Consider the following 26,268-nt stretch of genomic DNA (forward strand, 5'->3'; position numbering starts at 1 on the left):
TGAGAACATGGTTGCTGTTCAATAATAAAATTAATCCTCAAAAATACAACTTGCCTAATAATTCTGCACTCCCTGTAGATGTCCATTTTTCACAATTAATTAGCCTTGTGGCCAGATCCACAGCTTTGGATTTCTGCTGCAGATTCCACGACCCTTACACCATGGATTTTTCCTTCATGGATTTTCTACTGCGAAACCTGACGGTGTGGCCGTACCCTATGGCTCATCTGGGATCAATGACCTCTAGCAAAACATTTCAAGCAAAGAGCAAACAAATAATACGACAAGCAGACCCAAGGAAAACTTGCCTACAATGCCATTGTATGCACCCAGCAATGTGCCTCTCACTGCTGAAGTCCAGAAGAGACATCAAGTCCCATGTCCCAGTCCCATAAAGTCACCTAGCTTGAAGTCCAGAGAAAATAAGTGTACGGTCTACATTGCGGTCACTGAGAAGATTCCGTCTTGGCTATTCTATACATCCAATAAAAAAGCATATAGTGTTCGATATATGTTTTTTCACAATAGGAGTGACGGATGCTGCTGAATATCGTAAACCTCCACAAGTAGCATTTGTGAGGACATATCTGCCGTCAGCGCTGAAACAGCGTGGAATTAACAGGCGAGTAATGTTCACGGCAGCTAATTACATTTTTTAAAGCCTCCGACAACCCCTTAAGCTTGTTTTCAGTTTCAGATATAATAGACTATAAATAGGAACGTTGTAAACGCCACATTAAAAATAATAATCAGACTTGTAAGTATTAAAAGTAATCTAATCGGGGAATCAATAAAATCCTTCTTTTTTATGGCTGTGAGTGGCACAATGCATTGACCACCATTCATACGCTCTGATTCTTTCACTGGAGACGTGGTCATGTTTGCTGACAGGTATACACATTTGTACTTTGGCCAGAGTAGTAGTAAGACAATAAAGTGTATGGGAAAGAAATGTGTGGGAGAAGTTACACAAGAAGTGAACCTGTCACCTCCCAAAACCATCCCAAGCCGCCAGAAGTACCTGAGTGTAACCAGCAGTGTGGTTCTGATAATGCCTTTCTTCCTAAAAGCAGATGCAGCAAAAGTACTGAAAACTTTGTTTTATCCCCTGCCGGCGCACTTCTCCACACAGGCAGCGGCCTCCTTGCTTCAAGTCATGGTAACCGCGCTCCCCTCCTCTGTCCCTTCGCTGTGACTGACAGCGCTTATGCAGAGAGTTCGGCAAAGCCAGCCGAACTGCCAGCTGTCAGTCACAGCGATGGGGCAGGGAAGCGGGCGCGGTTACCGTGACTTGAAGCAAGGAGGCCGCTGCCTGTGTGGAGAAGCGCGCCGGCAGGGGATAAAACAATGTTTTCAGTACTTCTGCTGCATCTGCCTTCAGGAAGAAAGGCATCATCAGAACCACACTGCTGGCTACACTCAGGTACTGCTGGCGGCTTGGGATGGTTTTGGGAGGTGACAGGTTCCCATTAATGTAGAAGACAATCATTAACTACATCAGACATTTCAGTCCTGATCTAATAGTATTAAAGGAAATGTATCATCAGAAAATGACCTGCTGTTTAAATCCCGTTTTTAAGAATTTTTGGTTATGTTGTTTTTAATTTTCCATGTCAATATCTATATTTAAACAAAAACCTTAAAATCCTGTGAAAATCCTAATAATAGGCACCACAGATGATTTTACTGTAGCTACCTTCTTATCTGTCATTCTAATCCTGCCTGTAATGGTATCACCTTTGTGTATAGATAAGACAGGATCCACCAATTACAATAGATGGTTGTCAAAGCTTATCTATTTCTTTCCTTGTACAATGAGCTCTGCACAGGTCACAGAGCATGCCTAGAAAACTCTCTCATAGAAGTAAATGAGGTCCGCTCCTGACCATTGTGTCTATGGACCATGTCGCTTCTGTAAAGCAAGTTTCTTAATGCTTTGTAAATGCTGTTAAGAAGAGCTCAGGCAAGATGGCCGCTCCCATAATAGTGTTCAGGAAACAGAAAAAAAAGGCATGTGTCCCTGTCTGGTTTTAACTGGCAAAAAAAATTCTGGTGACACATTTCCTTTAAATTCACAAACATTATTTCTTTCTATATGTAAACCGGATGTCTACATTTCACACTATTTGTCAGTTATATATGGAGCTGATCTGCATAAAATGCTGAAATCTGTTAGAAACCTACAGAAGTCAAACAGTGCAAAATGTTAATTAAAATAAATTGGAAAATGTATTTTTTTTATTACACAATTGATGCAACGAAATGAAAACCTAATTAATGGTGTCCATATTCATTCAATTAAGACATGAGAAGTGATCTCATTCTTGCCTGTGGTACAACATCAGAGATTACCTCAATAAGAACATGGTCAACTATGTTATGACATGATAAAAGGAGCCCAATATAAGAGAATTACGGGTCATAGATGAGCTCAATATAGCACAATCATCTGTGCTATGACATCACAGATGAGCTCAATATAGCATACGCACCTGTGCTATGACATCACAGATGAGCTCAATATAGCATACGCACCTGGGCTATGACATCACAGATGAGCTCAATATAGCATACACACCTGTGCTATGACATCAAAGATGAGCTCAATATAGCATACGCACCTGGGCTATGACATCATAGATGAGCTCAATATAGAATACACATCTGGGCTATGACATCAAAGATGAGCTCAATATAGCATACACACCTGTGCTATGACATCACAGATGATCTCAATATAGCATACACACCTGTGCTATGACATCACAGATGAGCTCAATATAGCATACGCACCTGGGCTATGACATCACAGATGAGCTCAATATAGCATACACACCTGGGCTATGACATCACAGAGGAGCTCAATATAGCATACGCACCTGGGCTATGACATCACAGATGAGCTCAATATAGCATACGCACCTGGGCAATGACATCACAGGTGAGCTCAATATAGCATACGCACCTGGGCTATGACATCACAGATGAGCTCAATATAGCATACGCACCTGGACTATGACATCACAGATGAGCTCAATATAGCATACGCACCTGGGCTATGACATCGAAGATGAGCTCAATATAGCATACGCACCTGGGCTATGACATCACAGATGAGCTCAATATAGCATACGCACCTGGGCTATGACATCACAGATGAGCTCAATATAGCATACGCACCTGGGCTATGACATCACAGATGAGCTCAATATAGCATACACACCTGTGCTATGACATCAAAGATGAGCTCAATATAGCATACGCACCTGGGCTATGACATCATAGATGAGCTCAATATAGAATACACATCTGGGCTATGACATCAAAGATGAGCTCAATATAGCATACACACCTGTGCTATGACATCACAGATGATCTCAATATAGCATACACACCTGTGCTATGACATCACAGATGAGCTCAATATAGCATACGCACCTGGGCTATGACATCACAGATGAGCTCAATATAGCATACACACCTGGGCTATAACATCGAAGATGAGCTCAATATAGCATACGCACCTTGGCTATGACATCACAGATGAGCTCAATATAGCATACACACCTGGGCTATGACATCACAGATGAGCTCAATATAGCATACACACCTGGGCTATGATATCACAGATGAGCTCAATATAGCATACACACCTGGGCTATGACATCACAGATGATCTCAATATAGCATACGCACCTGGGCTATGACATCGAAGATGAGCTCAATATAGCATACACACCTGGGCTATGACATCACAGATGAGCTCAATATAGCATACGCACCTGGGCTATGACATCACAGATGAGCTCAATATAGCATACGCACCTGGGCTATGACATCACAGATGAGCTCAATATAGCATACGCACCTGGGCTATGACATCACAGATGAGCTCAATATAACATACGCACCTGGGCTATGACATCACAGATGAGCTCAATATAGCATACGCACCTGGGCTATGACATCACAGATGAGCTCAATATAGCATACGCACCTGGGCTATGACATCACAGATGAGCTCAATATAGCATACGCACCTGGGCTATGACATCACAGATGAGCTCAATATAGCATACGCACCTGGGCTATGACATCACAGATGAGCTCAATATAGCATACGCACCTGGGCTATGACATCACAGGTGAGCTCAATATAGCATACGCACCTGGGCTATGACATCACAGATGAGCTCAATATAGCATACGCACCTGGGCTATGACATCACAGATGAGCTCAATATAGCATACGCACCTGGGTTATGACATCGAAGATGAGCTCAATATAGCATACGCACCTGGGCTATGACATCACAGATGAGCTCAATATAGCATACGCACCTGGGCTATGACATCACAGATGAGTTAAATATAGCATACGCACCTGGGCTATGACATCACAGGTGAGCTCAATATAGCATACGCACCTGGGCTATGACATCACAGATGAGCTCAATATAGCATACGCACCTGGGCTATGACATCACAGATGAGCTCAATATAGCATACGCACCTGGGTTATGACATCGAAGATGAGCTCAATATAGCATACGCACCTGGGCTATGACATCACAGATGAGCTCAATATAGCATACGCACCTGGGCTATGACATCACAGATGAGTTAAATATAGCATACGCACCTGGGCTATGACATCACAGATGAGTTAAATATAGCATACGCACCTGGGCTATGACATCACAGGTGAGCTCAATATAGCATACGCACCTGGGCTATGACATCACAGATGAGCTCAATATAGCATACGCACCTGGGCTATGACATCACAGATGAGCTCAATATAGCATACACACCTGTGCTATGACATCAAAGATGAGCTCAATATAGCATACGCACCTGGGCTATGACATCATAGATGAGCTCAATATAGAATACACATCTGGGCTATGACATCAAAGATGAGCTCAATATAGCATACACACCTGTGCTATGACATCAGAGATGGAGGCACACCCAACCAGAAAGCTGTACTTGTGCTTCAATAAAATGCCAGCATGTGTCCAGGCCTATAAGGTAAAAAAAATTGACAAATCATAATTTTATATGATACATTCTTTTAAAGTGTCTATCCTTTTGTGTATAATTCATCTTTAAAGGACATCAAGCAAATTTGTACCTATGAAACTGGCTGACCTGTTGCATGGGCACTTGGCAGCTGAAGGCATCTGTGTTGATCCCATGTTCATATGTGCCCGCAATTCTGAGAAAAATTATTTTATTTTTTATATGCAAATGAGCCTCTAGGAGCAACAGGGCGTTGTCATTACTCCTCGAGGCTCTGCTCTCTCTGCAACTGCCACACCCTCTGCACTTTGATTGACAGAGTCTGGCGTGATCACATTTACACTGCCTGGCCCTGTCATTCAAAGTAGAACGGGCACAGCAGTTGCAGGGAGGGCACAGCCTCTAGGTGTACGGGCGACGCTCCTGTTGCTCCTAGAGGCTCTTTTCCATTAGTATTAAAACATCATTTTTCTCAGCAATGCAGGCACATATGAATATCTGCTGACAGATGCCCTTTAAAGAGGACCTTACATGGGTCCGGACTTGATTAAGTAAGTAGCAGGACATGTAGGGCATACATGGGGGATGTCTCTGCACTTACTATTATTTCTGGGTGCCGCTCCGTTGCACCGCTCTGGCCCCCGTTACCTTGTCCCGCGCTGTATGCTAATCACTAGCATCGGAGCACCAGGGAGGAGACATCAGCTTCTCTCCCTCGGCGTTCCTCACCTTCTCCCTGACTGTGACGCTCTGCGCTGCGATTGGACAGCGCTACAGCCAGGGAGAAGGAACGCCCAGGGAGAGAAGCTGATGTCTCCTCCCTGGTGTTCCGATGCTAGTGATTAGCATAAAGCGCGGGACAAGGTAACGGGGGCCACAGCGGCCCCCAGAAATAATAGTAAGTGTAAGGACATCCCCCACGTATGCCCTAAATCTCCTGCTACTTACTTAATCAAGTAAGGACCCATGAAAGGTCCTCTTTTGGTACAAATATCACATGGACACCTTTGCATAATTTTATTTTTTATTAGTGTATGTATTTTGTGCTAAACAAAATTTTATCAGGTTTAACTGAAAAGTTTGCTTCCTATGGCTTCAATAACTTACATGTTGGCAAGCTGAAAAATGTCATTGTGTGCTAAATCCGTCAGACGAGCTCTTTGATGTCTTACACGCACCGAGTAGCAGCAGATTGTGGGGAAGGAAGCACTCCTCCCCCACAGTCAGCTGCTTGTTCAGTGGAGGCGACCACTGCATTTACATGCAGCGATCAGCTCCACAGTATGAGAATAGCGATCGCTCGTCCTCAGACATCTGCTGTCCAGAAACGAAAATTGTGGGGCCTGCACGAAGGACAGGATCACCCAATGATCAGGAGATCGGCTGCACCTTTACATGGGCAGACAGTCAGGAACAAGCCTTCGAAGGAACACATTTCTAAATCTAAATCCTTCACTTCTCTTGAAGTTAATCTAAACTCAAATCCTATTTGCTTGATTATCCGTAGGAGTAGTCGGAGGGGGGCTGCAGACAGAGCCGTCAGAGAGCTTGTCTAATGGATTTGGCATAGAATGGCTAACATGGTGGGAAAAATGCTACTAGAAAAAAAATGATTTTAGCACAAAAAAAGTGCAATGGTGTCCATAGCCTTTAAACTAGAGAATAAAGTTACTGTCATGAAAAACAAGTAAGATCATACAATCTGCATGTGGATGGTGCATAAACAAATGAAGAAAACTACAGCTACTGTATCTCCCCTGACTTCATTTACATTGGGAAGAAAACCGGCGGCGGGGACCAGGTAAGTATGGTCGGCACAGTGGTTCTGGGCATTTTCGGGGGGTGTTAAGTCCTGGATAACCATTTCAGGGTTTTTGGCAGATCCAGTCACAATTGGTGAGTTCTAATGACAAAACCCTCATGTCTATGACTTTCGACTAGATACGAACCACATACCATCAAATTAAGGGAGCATTCACACGACCGTGTTGGTTTTGCGGTCTGTAAATCACGGATCCGTGTGTTCCGGATGTCTTCAGTTATCTTTCCTTTTCCGTTCCGCAAGTCCGTATAATACGGACGTGGTGCTTCCGTGTGTCATCCGTTTTTCACGGTCCGCAAAAAACTGAAATGGGACTGACATGGGGTTTCCTAGAATGTTTTCAGTCCAGGGGTCCGTTAAAAACGGATGACACACGGATGCATTTCCGTGTGCTATCCGTTTTTCACGGACCCAATGACTTTCTATGGGGCCACGGACCGTGATTTGCGGCCAAGTATAGGACATGTTCTAAAAAAAAAGGAACGGACACACGAAACGGACACGGAACGGACAGCACACGGATGAGAATAAAAGGCATACCGCAATTTTCACGGACCCATAGAAATGAATGGGTCTGTGCATTGTCCGTCAAAATTGCGGAACGGACGCGGAACGGACACGGAAGAAAAACACGGTCGTGTGAATGCTCCCTAAGAGGTCACGCCTCACATGTCTGTTTTAGTAACTACTTGCAGTACCCATTCCCTGATAATTCTGCAGCATCTATTTTTATGAGACTATGTTGTGTCAATCCTCTACTAATCCTACTTGAAGTTCATGAATTCCCAGCAGTCTGCAATAAAGGGTCCAACTGAGTGTTAGCAGTTGGGGACGGGCCCCTGTGCAGTCTGACACTATCCAATCAGCGCACACATGTTCGGGCCCACTTTAAAATGAATAACAGAATATTTATAACATATCTGAGTTGATATGACAAAAACACATGTAGTAAGAAAGCCCGTTTTAAACAACATGCAGTAAAAATCGAAATAAATATATTAGGCAGACGGAGGGCTCCGGCTGATTCTCAACATATTTGTCAGGTTGCGGCTGGATCTCCGCCAGTCCCCATTATAGTTAATGGAGCTGGCGTGCATTTATGCGGATCCCTAGAGTCCTGGCATGCTGTTCCCTGACAGAACACTAGTGTGAACCTACCCTAAGTACTAAACCAAAAAAGTCATCCAAGTCATTTGTTTCTAAGCATGCAGCTCCTGTACAATTGTATAGCTGTATAATTAGGGTGCGTTCAGATGGAAGGGATTACTGGGGTGACCGTAGTGTAGTGGAGAGCTACAATGCATTCGGCATACCCTTTTAGAATCTTTCCCTTTTTTCACATTTTATAGTGTGGCTTTCTCCCCCATCATTCTGCACTTAGCCCCCCATAATGAGAAATCGAAAACAGAATGTTAGACATCTTTGCTAATTTATTGAAAAGGAAAAACTAAAATTTTGCATTGATGTACTCACAAAAAGTTAGGGATATTTGGCTTTCGAGTGAAATTTATGGAAAAATGTAAAAAGGTCACACTACAGTGATATTATATGATGAAAGTAGGGCATTTAAGTAGAAGCATGATAATGACCACCAGTGGCCCCTATACAGTATAATGACCACTAGTGGCCCTTCACACAGTATAATGACCCCCCAATGCCGCTACGCACAGTATAACGACCCCACAGTGGCCCTCCATTCAGAATAATAACCCCCAGTCGCCCCTATTCAGAATAATGACCCTCATAGGCCCCCCCATAGGCACTGGGGGTCATTATACTGTATGGTGGTCACTGGGGATTATTATATTGAATGGGGGCTCTGGTGGTCATCATACTGAATGGAGGGTCATTGGGGATCATTATACTAAATGGGGGGCACTGAGGGTCATTATACTGTGTAAGGGGCCCTCACAGTGTAATAACCCCCCAGTGGCCCCCTCACATTCCTATCATTGCTGGAGCGCAGGGGAGCCGGCGGTCCTATTATTAACTAACCGCAGCACCCTGCGCTCCTTCTCTCCTCAGGCCCACTGCAACAGTGAGACACACGTCATGACGTCACTGCTGGGCAGGGCCTGGAGGAGAGAAGGAGATGTGCAGTGATGTAGCTAGAACTGACTGGGCAGCACTCCACATTTTTGTATCCTGCAGAGTCCAGTAAAAAAATGCATACGTTAAAGAGGTTCTCCGGGCTTGTAATATTGATGACCTATTCTCAGGATAGGTCATCAATATCAGATCGGCGGGGGTCCGACACCCCGCCGATCAGCTGTTTGAAGAGGAGGCGCGTGCCGTGCCAGCGCTGCCTCCTCTTCACTGCTTACCTTCTCGCCGTCGCCTCTGCAGCGGTGAGCAGGTGTAATTACACCGAAGCTGTCCTATTAATTTCAATGGGACAGATCGCTCCTATACAAGTGTATGGGAACAGATGCCGTTACGTAGCCCCGCCCAAAAAATATAACGTGTCCTATTCTTGTCCGTTTTGCAGACAAGAATAGGCATTTCTACAATGGGCCGCCTGTTCCGTTCCGCAAATTGCGGAAGACACACGGGCGGCTTCCGTGTTTTGCGGATCCGCAATTTGCAGACCTCAAAAAACTGAACGGTCGTGTGCATGAGGCCTTAGGCATATTTCTGACACAGATTGTGGCGCAAAGGTCCTTAGCACCGCAATCTGCATCTTTTTCCCGCTCATGCCAGGTCTAAAAAAGGTGGTGTGGGCAGGGAAAGGGATACAGTTATGGCCATACAGTTATTGGATACCACCGCCATACAGTGACTGGATAACACCTCTGTATAGTGACCGGATAACACCGCCATACAATGACCGGATAAAAGGGTATAAGAGGGCACAGTACAGGGAATGACTAGGGGTACTGTACAGGGTGTGGTAAGAGGGCACAATGCAGGGTATAAGGGGGCACAGTACGGGGTGAGGGGCACAATACGGGGTGGGAGGCACAGTACAGGGTGGGGGGTAGAGTCACATGACCCTGTGACGTTAGAAGGTCCGTATAGTGAATGCAGTTCAGACGCCACCATAATGAGAGGTGGGGGAGTGAGAAAGGAGCCCGGGGACCTGGATGGACAGGAGGGGTGAACGTAGCAAGTAGATGGAAGGGGCTCTGAGGGGGATTCATACAAGAAGTAGTGGCAGGAGGTCTGTGCAGGGCAGCAACAGGAGATAGGAGGGTGGAACAGGAGCTCTGGATACATGAGTGAGGAAAGGAGACAGAAGGGTATCCATGAGGATGAGATAGGACAGGATATGGGGGGGGGGCAGGAGTCATGGAGGCAAATTGCTTAATGAAGCAGGAAAACAACTAAATAGCATGAAGCAGCTGGTATACAGCATCCAGCAGGGCATGCGCAAGCTTATGCCTCAGCGAACGCATTCCGTGGATACACATGTCAGCGCCTGGAATCGGCATCACAGGACACACTGCACATGCGCCAGCCGACAATAAGGGGTGAATAAATTAGCAGTGGGGCGGTGCTGGGCTCCAGAAGAAGGGGCGCGTCTGGGCACCAACGACTGGAGGGACAGCCCCTTGGGCACCTTACTCAACCATATTAATAAAAGCGATTTTCTAGACAAAGGACAACACTTTGGGTAGTAATACTAGTATATTTTAATACAAAACTAGCAGACTGATGTGATGATGTTAAAAGCTCTGTCACTAAAATCCAGGTGACAGAATCCCTTTAAACTGCTCATCTCCTCCCTTATTTCTGTCTACCATCCTACCCGTGCTCTCTGTTCAGCCAATGACTTATGACTAACATCTACATCGTAATCTGAAGCTCTCACTCCTGTCTTCAAGACTTCTTCCGAGTTGCACCAGTTCTCTGGAATACCCTATTCCTATTCATAATATCCACAGTTTTGGACGCTCCCTAAAAAAACATCTTTTTAAGTTAGCCTATCACATCCCCTGATCAAACTCTTCTCCATTTACCGTCCCTCTACCCCCTTCAGCATCATTCTTCTGAATCTGATCCATCGTCAAATATCCACACCCCAAGCACTCAGAAGCACTACAGATATCAGCTGGCGACTGGCTCATGAACTTTATATCTACTCCCCTATTGTGCTAAAATGGCCGGACCATTTTACAAAACAAGCACTTGTTACCTTCTGTGTCACCCCCATCTACTTATAGATTGTTAGCTCTTGGGAGCATGACCCTCATTCCTCCTGTTTTAATTGTTGACTTGTTTGTTGCTATGTTTTTTATGACTCTGTTTGTACATGAACCCCCTGATTTTAAAGCGCTGCAGAATATGTTGGCTCTATATAAAAAAAAAAATTATTATTGAAATGTGATTCAATTATTTACATTTACATTGCTCCAAAGTTAAGTGGCGGCGTGCTTTACGGCACTCCAGCGGACGCTTGGCATTGTGCACTGTGAGTTTAGGCCTGTGTGTAAGTGCTCAACCATGGAAATCTATTTAATGACGCTTTTGACACAGATTAACTACTGATGTGATTTCCAAAGGCAGTGCGGAACTCTGTTCTAAGTGCTGCAACATAAGATGAGCAATATTCATGTACCCCATGCTTCAGCACTCAGTGGTCCCGCTCTGTTTCTATGGTCTACAATTTTGTGGTTGAATTGCTGTTACTCCTCCATGCTTCCACTCCACCGTACTAGGGTGTGTGGTTGAATTGCTGTTACTCCTCCATGCTTCCACTCCACCGTACTAGCGCGTGTGGTTGAATTGCTGTTACTCCTCCATGCTTCCACTCCACCGTACTAGCGCGTGTGGTTGAATTGCTGTTACTCCTCCATGCTTCCACTCCACCGTACTAGCCCGTGTGGTTGAATTGCTGTTACTCCTCCATGCTTCCACTCCACCGTACTAGCGCGTGTGGTTGAATTGCTGTTACTCCTCCATGCTTCCACTCCACCGTACTAGCCCGTGTGGTTGAATTGCTGTTACTCCTCCATGCTTCCACTCCACCGTACTAGCGCGTGTGGTTGAATTGCTGTTACTCCTCCATGCTTCCACTCCACTGTACTAGCGTGTGTGGTTGAATTGCTGTTACTCCTCCATGCTTCCACTCCACCGTACTAGCGCGTGTGGTTGAATTGCTGTTACTCCTCCATGCTTCCACTCCACCGTACTAGCCCGTGTGGTTGAATTGCTGTTACTCCTCCATGCTTCCACTCCACTGTACTAGCGTGTGTGGTTGAATTGCTGTTACTCCTCCATGCTTCCACTCCACCGTACTAGCGCGTGTGGTTGAATTGCTGTTACTCCTCCATGCTTCCACTCCACTGTACTAGCGTGTGTGGTTGAATTGCTGTTACTCCTCCATGCTTCCACTCCACCGTACTAGCGCGTGTGGTTGAATTGCTGTTACTCCTCCATGCTTCCACTCCACCGTACTAGCCCGTGTGGTTGAATTGCTGTTACTCCTCCATGCTTCCACTCCACTGTACTAGCGTGTGTGGTTGAATTGCTGTTACTCCTCCATGCTTCCACTCCACCGTACTAGCGCGTGTGGTTGAATTGCTGTTACTCCTCCATGCTTCCACTCCACCGTACTAGCGCGTGTGGTTGAATTGCTGTTACTCCTCCATGCTTCCACTCCACTGTACTAGCGTGTGTGGTTGAATTGCTGTTACTCCTCCATGGTTCCACTCCACCGTACTAGCCTGTGTGGTTGAATTGCTGTTACTCCTCAATGCTTCCACTCCACCGTACTAGCTTGTGTGGTTGAATTGCTGTTACTCCTCAATGCTTCCACTCCACCGTACTAGCGCGTGTGGTTGAATTGCTGTTACTCCTCCATGCTTCCACTCCACCGTACTAGCGCGTGTGGTTGAATTGCTGTTACTCCTCCATGCTTCCACTCCACTGTACTAGCGCGTGTGGTTGAATTGCTGTTACTCCTCCATGCTTCCACTCCACCGTACTAGCCCGTGTGGTTGAATTGCTGTTACTCCTCCATGCTTCCACTCCACCGTACTAGCGTGTGTGGTTGAATTGCTGTTACTCCTCCATGCTTCCACTCCACCGTACTAGCGCGTGTGGTTGAATTGCTGTTACTTCTCCATGCTTCCACTCCACCGTACTAGCGCGTGTGGTTGAATTGCTGTTACTCCTCCATGCTTCCACTCCACTGTACTAGCGTGTGTGGTTGAATTGCTGTTACTCCTCCATGCTTCCACTCCACCGTACTAGCGCGTGTGGTTGAATTGCTGTTGCTCCTCCATGCTTCCACTCCACCGTACTAGTGCTTGTAGTTGATCAGAACAGAAATTTCACAAACATATCTGTGACACAGTTGGCATCCTATGACAGTCCCACATGTGAAGGCTGTATGCATCATGTTATACACCTGGCTGCAATGGTTGAGGCTGTACAACCTGAACTAAATAACTAGGAGGAGGGGTGTCCACATGGGCTTGGCCATAAAGTGTAGAACTCTGACATCCAACATTGCTCTAATTTCACTGTCAATCCCACATAATAATCAATATTTTTATCACGTAAAACTAAAATATTCCCCACATTGTGCTGCGACGTCTAGAAGAAAATAATAATTAAATGTATAAAGATAGGAGTTCATATTATACAACAGTACTCACCATGGCGTCCATAAACGGGAATGCTGCCAGGTACAGGAAGGCCTTCCGTGTTTTATTTCCCACTGAATCATCCACATGGTGAAGCTTGTTAATGATATAATATCCCAGGTCACTATATGCTGTGAATGAAAAGAAAAGAACACGTGCAGTTTCTCTGTACAAGGAATATATGAGCAAGGAAGTAGACTGCCAAAAAAACAGAATATAACAAGTTGGCACGTTCATTATTTCAAGAAGAATAGTTTGAGTCCCTTAAAATGTGAATATCTGTAAGAATGTTTTATATTTTATAACAGTAGGATAATATTGAAATTCTATGGAAATATGTCATTTATTTCAATAGAGGGGTCCCAGCTTAGGAACGATAAGAAATAGTTACAAAGTTCATGAGGTAGAAAAAACACATTGGTCATTCAAGTCCAATCTATATATAATCCTAGTGTTACTGCTGTTGGCCAAACCTGACCATATCAGAGTAAGGTTGAAAGTATATGGCATGATACATATATGGCAAGCAGCATCCCCATAAAAATCATGTCAGACAATACTTAAAGGGGTTAACCAATAATAGAAATCCCCCCGACACACATACACACACAATGCCCAGAGCCTTCCTATAGACGATACTTACCTGATCGCTGCACGGCGGTCGCTGCATCTCCCCGTTGCATGGACATCCAGCGACAGGGGGAGCAGCCAATAGCAGGCTGTGACGGTGACCAGCCTCCCTAGTGTCACCAACGATGTTTTGATCCATGCGACGGGGAGAAGCAGCGGTGGCCGTGCAGCAATCCGGAGGGATGTGGGTGCCTGGGACTGGGTGAGTATTGTCTATAGGAGGAGCCCGGTCATTGTGAGACAGTATTTTTACTGTTGGATAACCCCTTGAACTTCAGACATAACATCAACGGAGAAGACTGGGCATACACACTCTGTTCTTCCATGGTAAACAGTCAGTTCTCTGGATTCGCATAGTCGAACATACACACTTAGGCTAGGGCTCCACGGCGACATCTTGTCCTTCCAAGTTGGATTTCTGTCCGACTGTCGCGTCGCAGTCGCGGCATTTTGCAGTGCGACACCATTGACTGTCATTACAAAGACTGTCGCGCGTCATTGGTGCAACATGAATGTCGCGCCACACATTTCGCAGTGCAGTTGTTCACTTTATATCACCGTATACCCCAGCCTTACATGTTCTATAACATATCAATAGGTCATCAAACAGGGGCCAGCAACCTCCGGCACTCCAGTTGTTCTAAAACGGTATCTCCCAGAATCCTCCTTTCACTTCAATAGGAGTTAACAAGAACAGCCGAACAAGCGTGCATACTGGGAGATGTAGTTTCAAAGCAGCTGGAGCGCCACAGGTTGCTGACCCCTGTCATGATATATTTTTGTGGAAAATGACTTTAAGACAGAAATAGGTAGCTTGTAGCTGCTGTCAGTATGAATAAATGAAAATATTTCTTCTTTTACAAAAAGCAAAAGAAATGTAAAAGTGCATACCTATGAGGGTGTGAAATATGGCGGCCACGATGCCAGCTACCACCATACATAGTACAGCCTTCGTTCGGTCCCTCTTACTATTCACAAAAACAAGTCCAACATTTTTGAAGTCACTCATAGGACCAGTGAAGAACTTCATTAACGAATATGCCAGACCATAGCTGGCAAGCATCTCAATGGCATCTTCTTTAACGGCAGCTATACCCCGATTTAAAGCCTGTAAAAATATCAATAAGAATGCAAACATTAGAAACAAGCAATGTATTAAACCTAAAAATAGAAGAAAAAAAAACTCTACAAAAATTCTAATAAAAAGTCCCAAGTGTCAAGTAAAAAAAATAATATTATTTTGGTAGTCAAACACATAAAAAAACTATGGTCACTAAACCACCACGTGCACAAAATCACAAAAAGTTGCATGGACATTCAGTCCTTTTTTGGATCTGGTCATGAAAGGGTTAGGCTGGGTTCACACGAGCGTGTCCGGATTAGTTCCGGATGCGTCCCGGTGTGTTGCTAGCGCGGTGATGGACCCTGTGATTGGAGCATGTGATCTGACGTCACCAAAGGTCCTTTAGCCCATAGTTCATCTTTTTAAAGAACTAAAGACCGGGAGAACTACGCGAACAAGAGGACAAGGTGAGTTAATTTTTTTTATTTTTTAACCCTCAATTGATCACCTACTAAGCATTCTGTATTCAGAATGCTATTATTTTCCCTTATAACCATGTTATAAGGGAAAATAATACAGTGAATAGACTGTCACCTAGCAACCGTGCGTGAAAATCGCACCGCTTCCGCACTTGCTTGCGGATGCATGCGATTTTCACGCAACCCCATTCACTTCTATAGGGCCTGCGTTGCGTGAAAAACGCAGAATATAGAGCATGCTGCGATTTTCACGCAACGCATAAGTGATGCGTGAAAATCATCGCTCATCTGAACAGCCCCATTGAAATGAATGGGTCCAGATTCAGTGCGGGTGCAATGCGTTCACCTACCGCATTGCACCCGCGCGGAAATCTCGCCCGTGTGAACGCAGCCTTAAAGACATTTAAATTGTCCTTAGCTGACTGCTGATATTTGAAATTGGAAAATTTGATATTCTCTTCATAAAAGCATCACATCTTAGAACCGAAAATGTATGCCGTTATGTTGCTGACAAGACCATTAAAAAGTATATAATTCCCAAATACTGCGCACCATGAGATGCAATTGAAATACAAATACCCCACAGAAGTCTATAATAGGAAAACCAGTGGGAGTCAAAGCGATTGTCCAACTTACAAAATAAATCTCTCAAGCCAGCAATTGTCATAAAATAATAAAAGAATGTATACTCAGCCATTTTACCTTCTGCCATTTCTAGCGCCGGTGCTCCAATTGGCCGAGGCAATAACATTCCCGTATAATCCATGTGACCCCTGCAGCCAATCACTGGCCTCAGCAGTCCTGTGTCATATACCGGTAAGGGCAGTGATTGGCTGTAGCAGTGGCTAGTATATACAGGCACGTCGTCGCTGCAGCCAAGAAGATGACGTCCTGAGGATAGGTCATCAATATTAAAAGCCTGGAGAAACCCTTTAAATAACACACAGGTATGTATGGTCCCTTAAAGGAGTATTCTCATCACGCAGTTTCATACTTACCTGCTCCCGGCGCGCTGTCCACTTCCTGGTTTCGGCCGGGGGCGGGCTCCATCTTGATTGAAGTCTTCTCCCGGCCGGGCCGTGCGCTGGACTGAACGCGCACGCCGCCGCGCATGCGCCCTGGTGACTTCTTACTGGCAAGTACCGGTATACTATACTGGCCAGGAAGAAATCACCATAGCGCATGTGCGCTTTCGGGACTGCGCGCGTCCGGCCGGGAGAAGAGGTCGTCTGCGCAAGCGCGGCCACCGCGATTCCTGAGAAGAACGGTGGCCGCAACCAGGGGAGACGGAAGACAACAGTCAGGTAAGTATATGATTATTTTCCTCTAAGGGGTGGGAATTAGTTAATTAAATATATTTAGAAAAATGATCACTGTTAAATCATTAACAGTCGATTTAACAGTGATCATTAAGATGGGAATACCCCTTTAAATTTGGTGAAGTTGTAAAATGTCTTAATATTTATTAATTAGTAATAATAAAAAGGGGTGCAGAGAAAATCTTAGCTAAATCTTCATATAGGAATAGTCCACACATGACAGCTGATCCAGCTGTTGAAAAGTGTAGAAAGTCACAAACTACTGTGCAAATCCAACTTTTCTACAACAGAAAAGGGAGATAAAACCTTTCATAAATCCCCCCCCCCCCCATGTGTTTTTATGGTAAACCCCTGACTGACCCATTGGTATCTGCTGCAGGAGCCAACCCTTCCTAAACTGAATTCTCAGTATCACAACTGAATCAACCTTGCAAGACACTTGATCTGTAGTACAGATCTCCTACCAGGTCATTCCTAGTGTTTCTGGGACATACTGCAATAGATATGGTCTGGCATGCCTAAGAGAGTCCACCTGCAGCTAAAGTAAGACAGAGGGGAAAGTATTTCTTCCTGATCTTGTCTTCACTTTCAGGTTGTGAAGCTCTGCTGCATACTGTGCAGTTAGTGCACCTCTATCAACTGTCCAATATCTGATGCCACAATAATCAATATCTATTACTGCACCATCACAGCAATGCACCGTGATCATGCAAGCACCGGCAAGGTGACTGTTGTTTCGAGTGTGTGTATGTCCGCCAAAGGAATCCACACCGTCGCATTTACAATTACGAAATTTAGCACACAGGTACATTAGGTGTCCGGGAAGGTTTTAGACCGGGTCTCAGCTTTCTAGGACGTACCGTTCCTGAGATATTCCCAAAAATGCATTAGCCAATAGAAGCTTGGTCACATGACCCTTATCAGCCAATAGAAGCTCGCAGGTCCTCCAGCCTCCACATACACAGTTTTACTCCAGGTTTCCATAACAACCCAGCCATTTATCTTCACTGCTGTAGGAGAGCTTTAAAGGAAATCTGTCACCAGGATAATTGCTATTGAAGTAAAGCCATGGCCTAATAGCACTTAGTACCTTATTTCCAGATGTGCCATTGTTTCAGCAATAGATGTTTTTATCCTCTGAAAATCCAGTTTATTTGGTATGCAATTGAGCCAGTAAGATGCCCAGAGGGGCGTCACTCTTGCAGGAAGGAGCCCAGACACGCCCCCTGCCACAATGTGTCCACCCTCAAAAGACTTAAAACCCTACCCCCAGGCCCCGCTAAGCCACGCCCCGATCTGGTTAGTCCACACACCCTCAACTCCTGAAAAAATGAAGTTAAAAATCAACTTCTGTCAGCTGCAGAGGTGGGAGGGAGGGAGAGTGACTTTCTCCCTGCAGCTCACACTCAGACAGTACAGTGCTGCTGTCTTAGAGTGAGCTGTTCAAAAGGACACGCCCCCAATCTAGTAAAGGCCACTGTTAAGAGGGCGGGCCCATGTGGAGGTCACTGTCAAGGGGGTGGTATGCTGTGAAAGTCACTGTTAAAGGGGAAGGCTGCTGTAAAGGTCAAAGTTAAGGGGGTGGGTTGCTGTGGAGGTCCAATTTTAAGGGATGGGGCACTGTGGGGGGGTCAGTATTAAGGGGTGGGGGCTGTGGAGGTCACTGTTTTGGGGACGGGGTGCTGTAGATGTCACTGTTATAGAGTATAGTGTTGATATCTTTTAACGACACACACAAACATTAAATGAAATAGATGAAATATACCCGAGCTCAGCTGGATCCTTCAGCTAGTGTATGTATAAATGTAAAAATAGATAGTGAATGTTCATTCTTGAACACCAAAAACACTTAAAAAAAAATCTAAATAGGTCTAAAATTTCATAATATCTTTTTAAAGGTCAGAAAGCTTTTTTTTCTGATACAGAGTCCCTTATACCTTTCTTCAATGCAACCAGACTCCTCTGGATAAGTCATCAGTATCTGATCAGTGGGGAAGGATCAGCTGTTTGAGAAGGTGCTCCTGTGAGCGCCACTGCCTTCTCGCTGCTCACCAAGCACAGCGCCATACATTGTATAGTGGTTGTGCTTGGTATCTCACTCAGCCCCATTCACTTCTATGACTGATGAATGTGACATCGTCTAGATCCTTTGTTGCCCTCTGCTATGTCAGGAATTATGTCAAAGATCAACATGTAGCCTTTTGATGGGAAAGGGGCATGGCCTACAATATGCCGCTTTGTGCTAAAATTGGACCACAATTCTAGCATAAAATTCAACCAATCGGTATAGAATTAGGCAAGTGTCTAGCCCTGCAATCCAGCTTGAGACCATGATAAATGTGGTGCATCTACAGGTTTAGTAACTCTGCTCATTTGTGTTTTTAATCTAAACTTTTTTTATATATATTTCTTTATAGGGGGTTGGAGTTTTTTTATTTTTACAATTACAGAACTATACATGCCTTGCTTCCCATAAAAAAACATATCCATGAAATTACAGGGGTTATCCCAAAAAATGAAAATCAGACATCATACAGTACATGACTATCTCTTTCTAACAAGGCTAGAACCAGCCCTGTACCTCACATGGATCCAGAGATCTCACCATTCATTGCTTCAAGTTAGCAGGTCAGGGGGTGTGCCCTTTCTGATACAACTCTTTTCCTGTCACAGATCAGGAGGTGTATCTTTACTGCTACAGCTTGCTCCCTGTCACATCTCTGGAGGCATGACCTTGTGCTATAACTCTCTCCCTGTCTCAGCTCAGGGGGTGTGTCCTTATGCTACAGCTCTCTCCCTGTCACAACTCAGGGGGTGTGTCCTTCTGCTATAACTCTCTCCCTGTCACATCTCTGGAGGCATGACCTTGTGCTATAACTCTCTCCCTGTCTCAGCTCAGGGGGTGTGTCCTTATGCTACAGCTCTCTCCCTGTCACAACTCAGGGGGTGTGTCCTTCTGCTATAACTCTCTCCCTGTCACATCTCTGGAGGCATGTCTTATGCTACAGCTCTCTCCCTGTCACAGCTCAGGGGGTGTGTCCTTATGCTACAGCTCTCTCCCTGTCACAGCTCAGGGGGTGTGTCCTTCTGCTATAACTCTCTCCCTGTCACATCTCTGGAGGCATGTCTTATGCTACAGCTCTCTCCCTGTCACAGCTCAGGGGGTGTGTCCTTATGCTACAGCTCTCTCCCTGTCACAGCTCAGGGGGTGTGTCCTTATGCTACAGCGCTCTCCCTGTCACAGCTCAGGGGGTGTGTCCTTCTGCTATAACTCTCTCCCTGTCTCAGCTCAGGGGGTGTGTCCTTATGCTACAGCTCTCTCCCTGTCACAGGTTGGGGTATGTGCCCTTTCTGCTGCAGCTCTTTCCCTGTAACTGTCCCAGCTTCTAATAGTAGATACAGATAAATAAAACTGAGCATGTGCGACCAGCTCAGATGGTGGATGTGTAGGTTACTATACAGATTAAACACCATGAGGAGTCATTATAATAAAGAGAATATGAATAAACTCCAGTCCAACTACTTGACAGAAGAATCAAAAACCTTCCTAGTAAGTTTTCATTTTAATGGGAAATAATGTTAAGGTAAATGGAAAAAGTACACAGTGTAATCCAAGTACAATGGTCTGGTAAGTCTGAGTATTACCCAGCAACCTCATTAGAATATCAGTAATGAAAGCTATAGAAAGCAGTAGAAAGACGTAAATGCTCCCTGTACAGAGAATAGATTGTGTATATATCAGGAGCTCAAATATTACATATTAGGTTATTAAAGGTTATTAAAATATTACAGTAAAGGTTCTCAAAATGACATTCTGCTCCTGAACAGCCTCTTGTATTCTCCACTGACAAGCTGTGCTCTGTAATCCAAAGCATAAAGAACGTACACATACTAAGCTCCCGATCTGGGACAGAGCCAGCTCCGACATTGTGAGCAGAGGCCTCCTTAGCAAGGATCCATTTCCCTCAGGAGACATTCCGGTGACGGAACAATGCCTTTCAGTTCTAGAGAATAAGTCAATCGAACCTTCTTCTTCATAGGTGATGTGTCCACTCTTCACTGATAACTGAACATAACAGGCAGAGGCGTAGCTATAGGGGGTGCAGAGATTGCAGTCGCTACCGGGCCCAGGAGCCTGAGGGGGCCCAAAGACCCTTGTGCCTCATAAGAGGACACTGGTATTATAGAAAGTACACGCTGGTCAAGTTACACCTCTGGCTGGAGGGAGGGGGTTAGGTCAAGAATTTGGATTGAGGGGGGTGGGGGGGGGTGCCGTTTCAATTTTTGCCTCAGGTGGCACGAAGGCTATGTACTGAGGGAAGGGGGCCCAAGCTGAACTCTTGCACCAGGGCCCATGAGCCTTAAGCTACGCCCCTGATAACAGGGATTCCAAGGTTCCTCTTACTTTACACTACAGGTTTCTACACATTTGCCAAACACCGCATGAGGGACAAGTCGTGCACACGGTGACAACTGGAGGCTGTATGAGCGGAACAGGGTACAGCTACCAAATGTATGGGACTAAATAGCCGTTCTTATTCAAAAGAGGCACCTTAACAAGGAAATCTATGGGACACTCATAACGGGTTAAACCAACGGGTCCCAGAAGTAGATTTTAGAAGAACGTATATCGTATACTGTAAGTTAGGAGTCAATTGAACTGAAACTATTTTAAGAGGCAATGGCTTGGTGGTTCCTCTGCAGTGGAGTCCAGATCCCTGTATAGGGGTTAAAGGTTGACTACTTAGGGAGCCACTTAGATAGGAGTAGCCCCAAGCCAAATCCATTCAAATGACACGGTGGGTCCACACCCACTTTGTTATGTGCTTCAAGTTGCTATTTCCTACATTAGCTGGAAAGTTATGGATGTACCTGACCATCTTATTTTTCATATAAAGAATCTTCATAGTGTTTACTGACACTGGACATGAGACTACTGTGGTATAAAATGAAAGGGGTCTTCCCATCTCCGACATTGATGGCATATCGCTAGGCCATGACTAGGACTAGACTTTATCAGTCCGAAACATGTTGTCTACTGTTTGCTTTTGTACAAGATGTTTTCATTGCAACTTTATAAAGAAGATATGTTTTATGGAAGTGCTGGAGAACTGGATGTATTCTACTGCAAGTTAACAAAAGTCTAATGGTGTGAATGAGAAACAAGGTGACTGGGCCTACTGTGGTCTAGTGGTTAGTCACGATCATAGTCACATGCACTTGGTTCTTGGTTCATATACATTTAGGAATGCTACATAAACATGTGGCACCTGCTTCGGAAAATGCTAAAAATAATAATGTGTGAGATAGCGAGGCTCTGTAAAGAAACAGTGCCCTGCTGACAATGAGAAATCACAGCATGGAGATGAGGCATTTTAATTCCTGTTAGAGCTTTTTATCCGAATTGAATTTCTATATACCAAGCGCCAATTATTCAAGGCTTAGAGGATTAGGAAGCCATTCATGAGTTTATGTATGAGCAATAAGAAAACAGTAGCACCACCTTAGAATTGCACTTTTCTGTCTTGGGAAACTGTTATTGTAATTTCATGATATACCGCCAAAGTACACTGTAAGGGTCCATTTAGTCCGAGGATCCGCAAAACACGGACACCGACAATGTGCATTCCGCATTTTGCGGACCGCACATCGCCGGCACTAAATAGAATATGCCTAATCTTGTCCGCAATTGCGGACAAGAATAGGACATGTTCTATTTTTTTTGGGAACGGAAATGCGGACCCGGAAGTCTGGGTCCGCATTTCTGGATCCGGGCAGCACATTGTGCGGCCTCATAGAAATGAATGGGTCCGCAATTCCGTTCCAGAAAAATGTGAGACGTTTTGATGCCAGAAAACTGGCGTAGAGGAATGATGAATGTTGACCTATGACTGTGGGACAGGATGCAGGAGAAGTAATACAGTACCTGGCTCCTTCTCCACGTGGGCAGCATAGCAGTGCTTTGGTCTCTCTTTATAATGGGAAAGCAATTGTGCTTTGGTCCAATAACTTTCTGCACTCTACTGAATCCAATATTATGCACTGAACCCATCCACATGAAGTACCAGTGGTCTGCCCGGGACCTGCCTGCAGGAATGTAGTGGAGCCTGGGTACAAAATGGCAGCCAGGGAACTCTGAAAAGAGACTCCTACACCCAGGATTATTTCTTTAAAATATTCTATTGGGCTACAGAGGGCCGAGGGTGCCGACAAGCCAGTTTCCATGTTGATCTTTTATTTTTTTTCCAAAATTGTTTTATTGGTTTCACCATTTCACAGAATACAAGACTTTGATTACAGATTCAGTACAAAGGTGATACAGAGTTATATTATTTCAATAAACAAATAGAAATGGTTGCTTCCACTTGCAAAGATGACGGGAAGTGTGAGGAGGCGAGGCGTCAGTAAACACTGCACTGCTCTACAATAGATGGTAATGATGTGATCCTGCCTATGATATGTCATTATGGCTGAGCAGCCTGACAGGAACACTCACCAATATGTAGTACATGCAAGTGCCAGAGCATAATGGGTAATGAGGCCCAGTCGCTCACACCTCTAGGCAGCTCTGCAAGTGGAGGCAACCAGTACTGCTTACATTCTAGGACAGATTGCTGGCAGCCATTTTAAATCATTTCCAGAGAACCCCTTTCAGATTTATATAAGTCCAGTTTACACAACTACCTAAAGATGCACATACTGCGTATGGTCCTGGGCTTTTAAGGGGTTCTGAAGTGACATAATATTGATGACTTATCCTCAAGATAGTTTATCAATATCAGATAGACATCCCCGCCAATCAGCTGTTTGAAGGAATTGCGGGGCTCTTGCAAGTGCTACATCAGTGGAGGTCCAACTCCCAGAACTCCCGCTGATCAGCTCCCTGACCGCTTAAGTGACGTCACTGTACATCGGTCATGTGGCCTGGGTGCACGTCAGTCCCATTCAAGTGAAATACAAAGTACATCACTACGTTTGGTAAGCTGTTATCAGATGGCAGTACTTACCGGAGCTCCAGTTGGTGCAGCAGCTTCAAACTGATCAGCGGGGGTGCCAAACCCCACTGGTGTGATATTGATAACCTATTCTGAGGATAGGTGATCAATATCAAATTCCTGGATAACCCCTTTAGAGCTCTTGCAATCTAACATGAGCAGGTCAGCCTGGACCCCCAAAGAGAAGACACTAATATCACAACAGGAGGGGAGGGCACGCGTCTATCTTGATGTGACTGTATGCTGTCGCTATGGACAATATGTCCATTCCATGTATACCAGATCTTGAAATAATAAAACAGTCTCAAGAGTTCATGACCAATGACAAAAATCCAACAAGTCACATCTAGTCCGAGACAGGTTTAGGGGATAGGTCATTGTCGAACATGAAAGTACACAAAGAAAATAGCCTGCTGAGGAACAAGGATTCTCTAAATCTACTGTTTTGACCAAAGCCACTAGGGTATGGGCCTCGTCACTCAGGTTCCTGGTGTATAAGTACGACATGTGGCAAATAACTGTGCATAAAGAAGGGCTGTGCGGTGTGACTCCCACTCCTGCACCATCACACACTGACTCTAAAACCTTCCGAAATGGTCAGGTATTTAGTAACAACAAATTTACTGGAGTAAAATGGTAACATCGGGCTTTTTCTTACTATCATGCAAGTAATCAGGCTAATTAGACAGAACTTAAACCATATTTATTGGAATACAATTTCTGAAATTCCAGACATTTTCTAAATTCCTGAAAGTAAATATGTAATGCACTATGCATGCAATAACTGGAAAACACTGTTACACACTTCATGATTTTAAGAAATCTATGAATCTGTCCTCAGAAAAAGTTAGAAAAGCTCCATTTGTATGTCCTAATAATGCAGAGTCATGTGCAAGCTCAAATGGGCATAAAAGAAACATGTAAAAAGTGTAGCTGCTATATTAAGTGCTTGCCATGAAAGGGTTGTCTGGGAATAAATACATTTTCATAGGTGCCCACCCTGCCTCGGCTATGGAAAGAGCCATGCTTACCTGCTAGCTGCAGCTCCGGTCCTGCGCACTGGCTCCCATGTGTCTACCTTCCGTTCTGCGGCCTCTTTACTTCCTCTCCAGCATGATTATCTGCCCGCTGCAGCCAATGACTGGCATCAGTGGTGACGTGTCCACAAGAAACACATCACCAGTGAAGCCACTTATTGACTGCAGTGGAGAAGATGATCATGCCTGTCCGAGAGACATATTAAAGAAGCCAAACCAGAAGATGGACACGCAGGACCAGAGTGGCGGAAAGCAGGCGAGTATGATTTCCACAGCAGAGGCAGGCTGGACACCTGTGGAAAGTTACTTATTTCTGGACAAAACCTTGAATGCTGTCTTCCAGTACTGTCTAGCAGTTCTAAGATGACTGCAGGCATCCCTAGTGGTGAACATCCTTCTCTGGAACTTACTACTGAGCATGTGCAGCACTGTTTGGGGCCTTGTAACTAAGAGCCTTGGCATCTCCCTTGTCTCCCTCCACAACCACAGGCTGGCACTTTGCTGACAGGGTGTCTATTTAGGTTATTGTTGCCAAGAAGGAAAAGTACAGCTTTGAAATGTACCTAAACTTTGGAACAATCATATTAAAAACTATATAAAATGTGATATAATGGGTTTTTATAATATACTTTTTTCTGTTTTACTTACAAAATAGGCACCCTGAAGGCCAGGTGCCTATGGCGCTTTGGAATCCATACATCTGAGTCGAGTGTAGGGATTCCACTACAGGGCAATAGTGAGTGCTGTACTGACAGGAGCACACGTCGCTGATCCAGCCTGTGCCAGTGCCTGGCATAGGACATCTGATGGCACAGGCAGGAGCAATGACGTGCTATGCAGAGCTCCAGCTGGATAGCACTTTGGTAAAGTAGACCCTCAACCGATTTGCTATGCAGTGGGGTTAGCAGGCGCATAGCACACCACTGCTCCTGCCTGTGCTCGTCCTGCTAAAGCCTGGCAAAGTACATCTGTGGTATGCCATGCTTTAGCAGAGCGGCGCTGGCACAGGCAGGAGCAACAGTGTGTTCTCTTGCCAGTATATAACTCACTGTGACCCTGTGGTGTATGACTTTACAGATTCCAAAAGGCTACAGACACCTGAACTTTTTTTATTCTTTTATTCGAAAAAAAAAATGACAATAGAAAGAAAATCAACAATAGCAAAATTTCCCCCATTTTAAAACCCACCCCTCCCCCTATTGTACTGCAGGACAGAGAAAATAAAACATTAAAACAATGATAGAAAATGATAATCCAGGAGCTCCCAGTAGTTTCTGACACCCTTCTCATTACCCCTGGGGATATCTA

General features: G+C 44.8%; 1 protein-coding gene across 1 annotated transcript in view; it reads right to left on the reverse strand.

The window, feature by feature from the left end:
* The window catches only part of ANKH (ANKH inorganic pyrophosphate transport regulator), a 139,058-nt gene that overhangs the window by 39,326 nt on the left and 73,464 nt on the right, over positions 1-26,268 (reverse strand). The window contains exons 2-4 of the mRNA XM_040431871.1: positions 14,959-15,175; positions 13,450-13,568; positions 4,944-5,027 (exon numbers count right to left, since the gene is read on the reverse strand). Coding sequence (XP_040287805.1) covers positions 4,944-5,027; positions 13,450-13,568; positions 14,959-15,175 — 420 coding nt within the window. The remainder of the gene's footprint in view (positions 1-4,943; positions 5,028-13,449; positions 13,569-14,958; positions 15,176-26,268) is intronic.

This window comes from Bufo bufo, chromosome 5 (genome assembly GCF_905171765.1).
Source record: "Bufo bufo chromosome 5, aBufBuf1.1, whole genome shotgun sequence".
Taxonomy (NCBI): domain Eukaryota; kingdom Metazoa; phylum Chordata; class Amphibia; order Anura; family Bufonidae; genus Bufo; species Bufo bufo.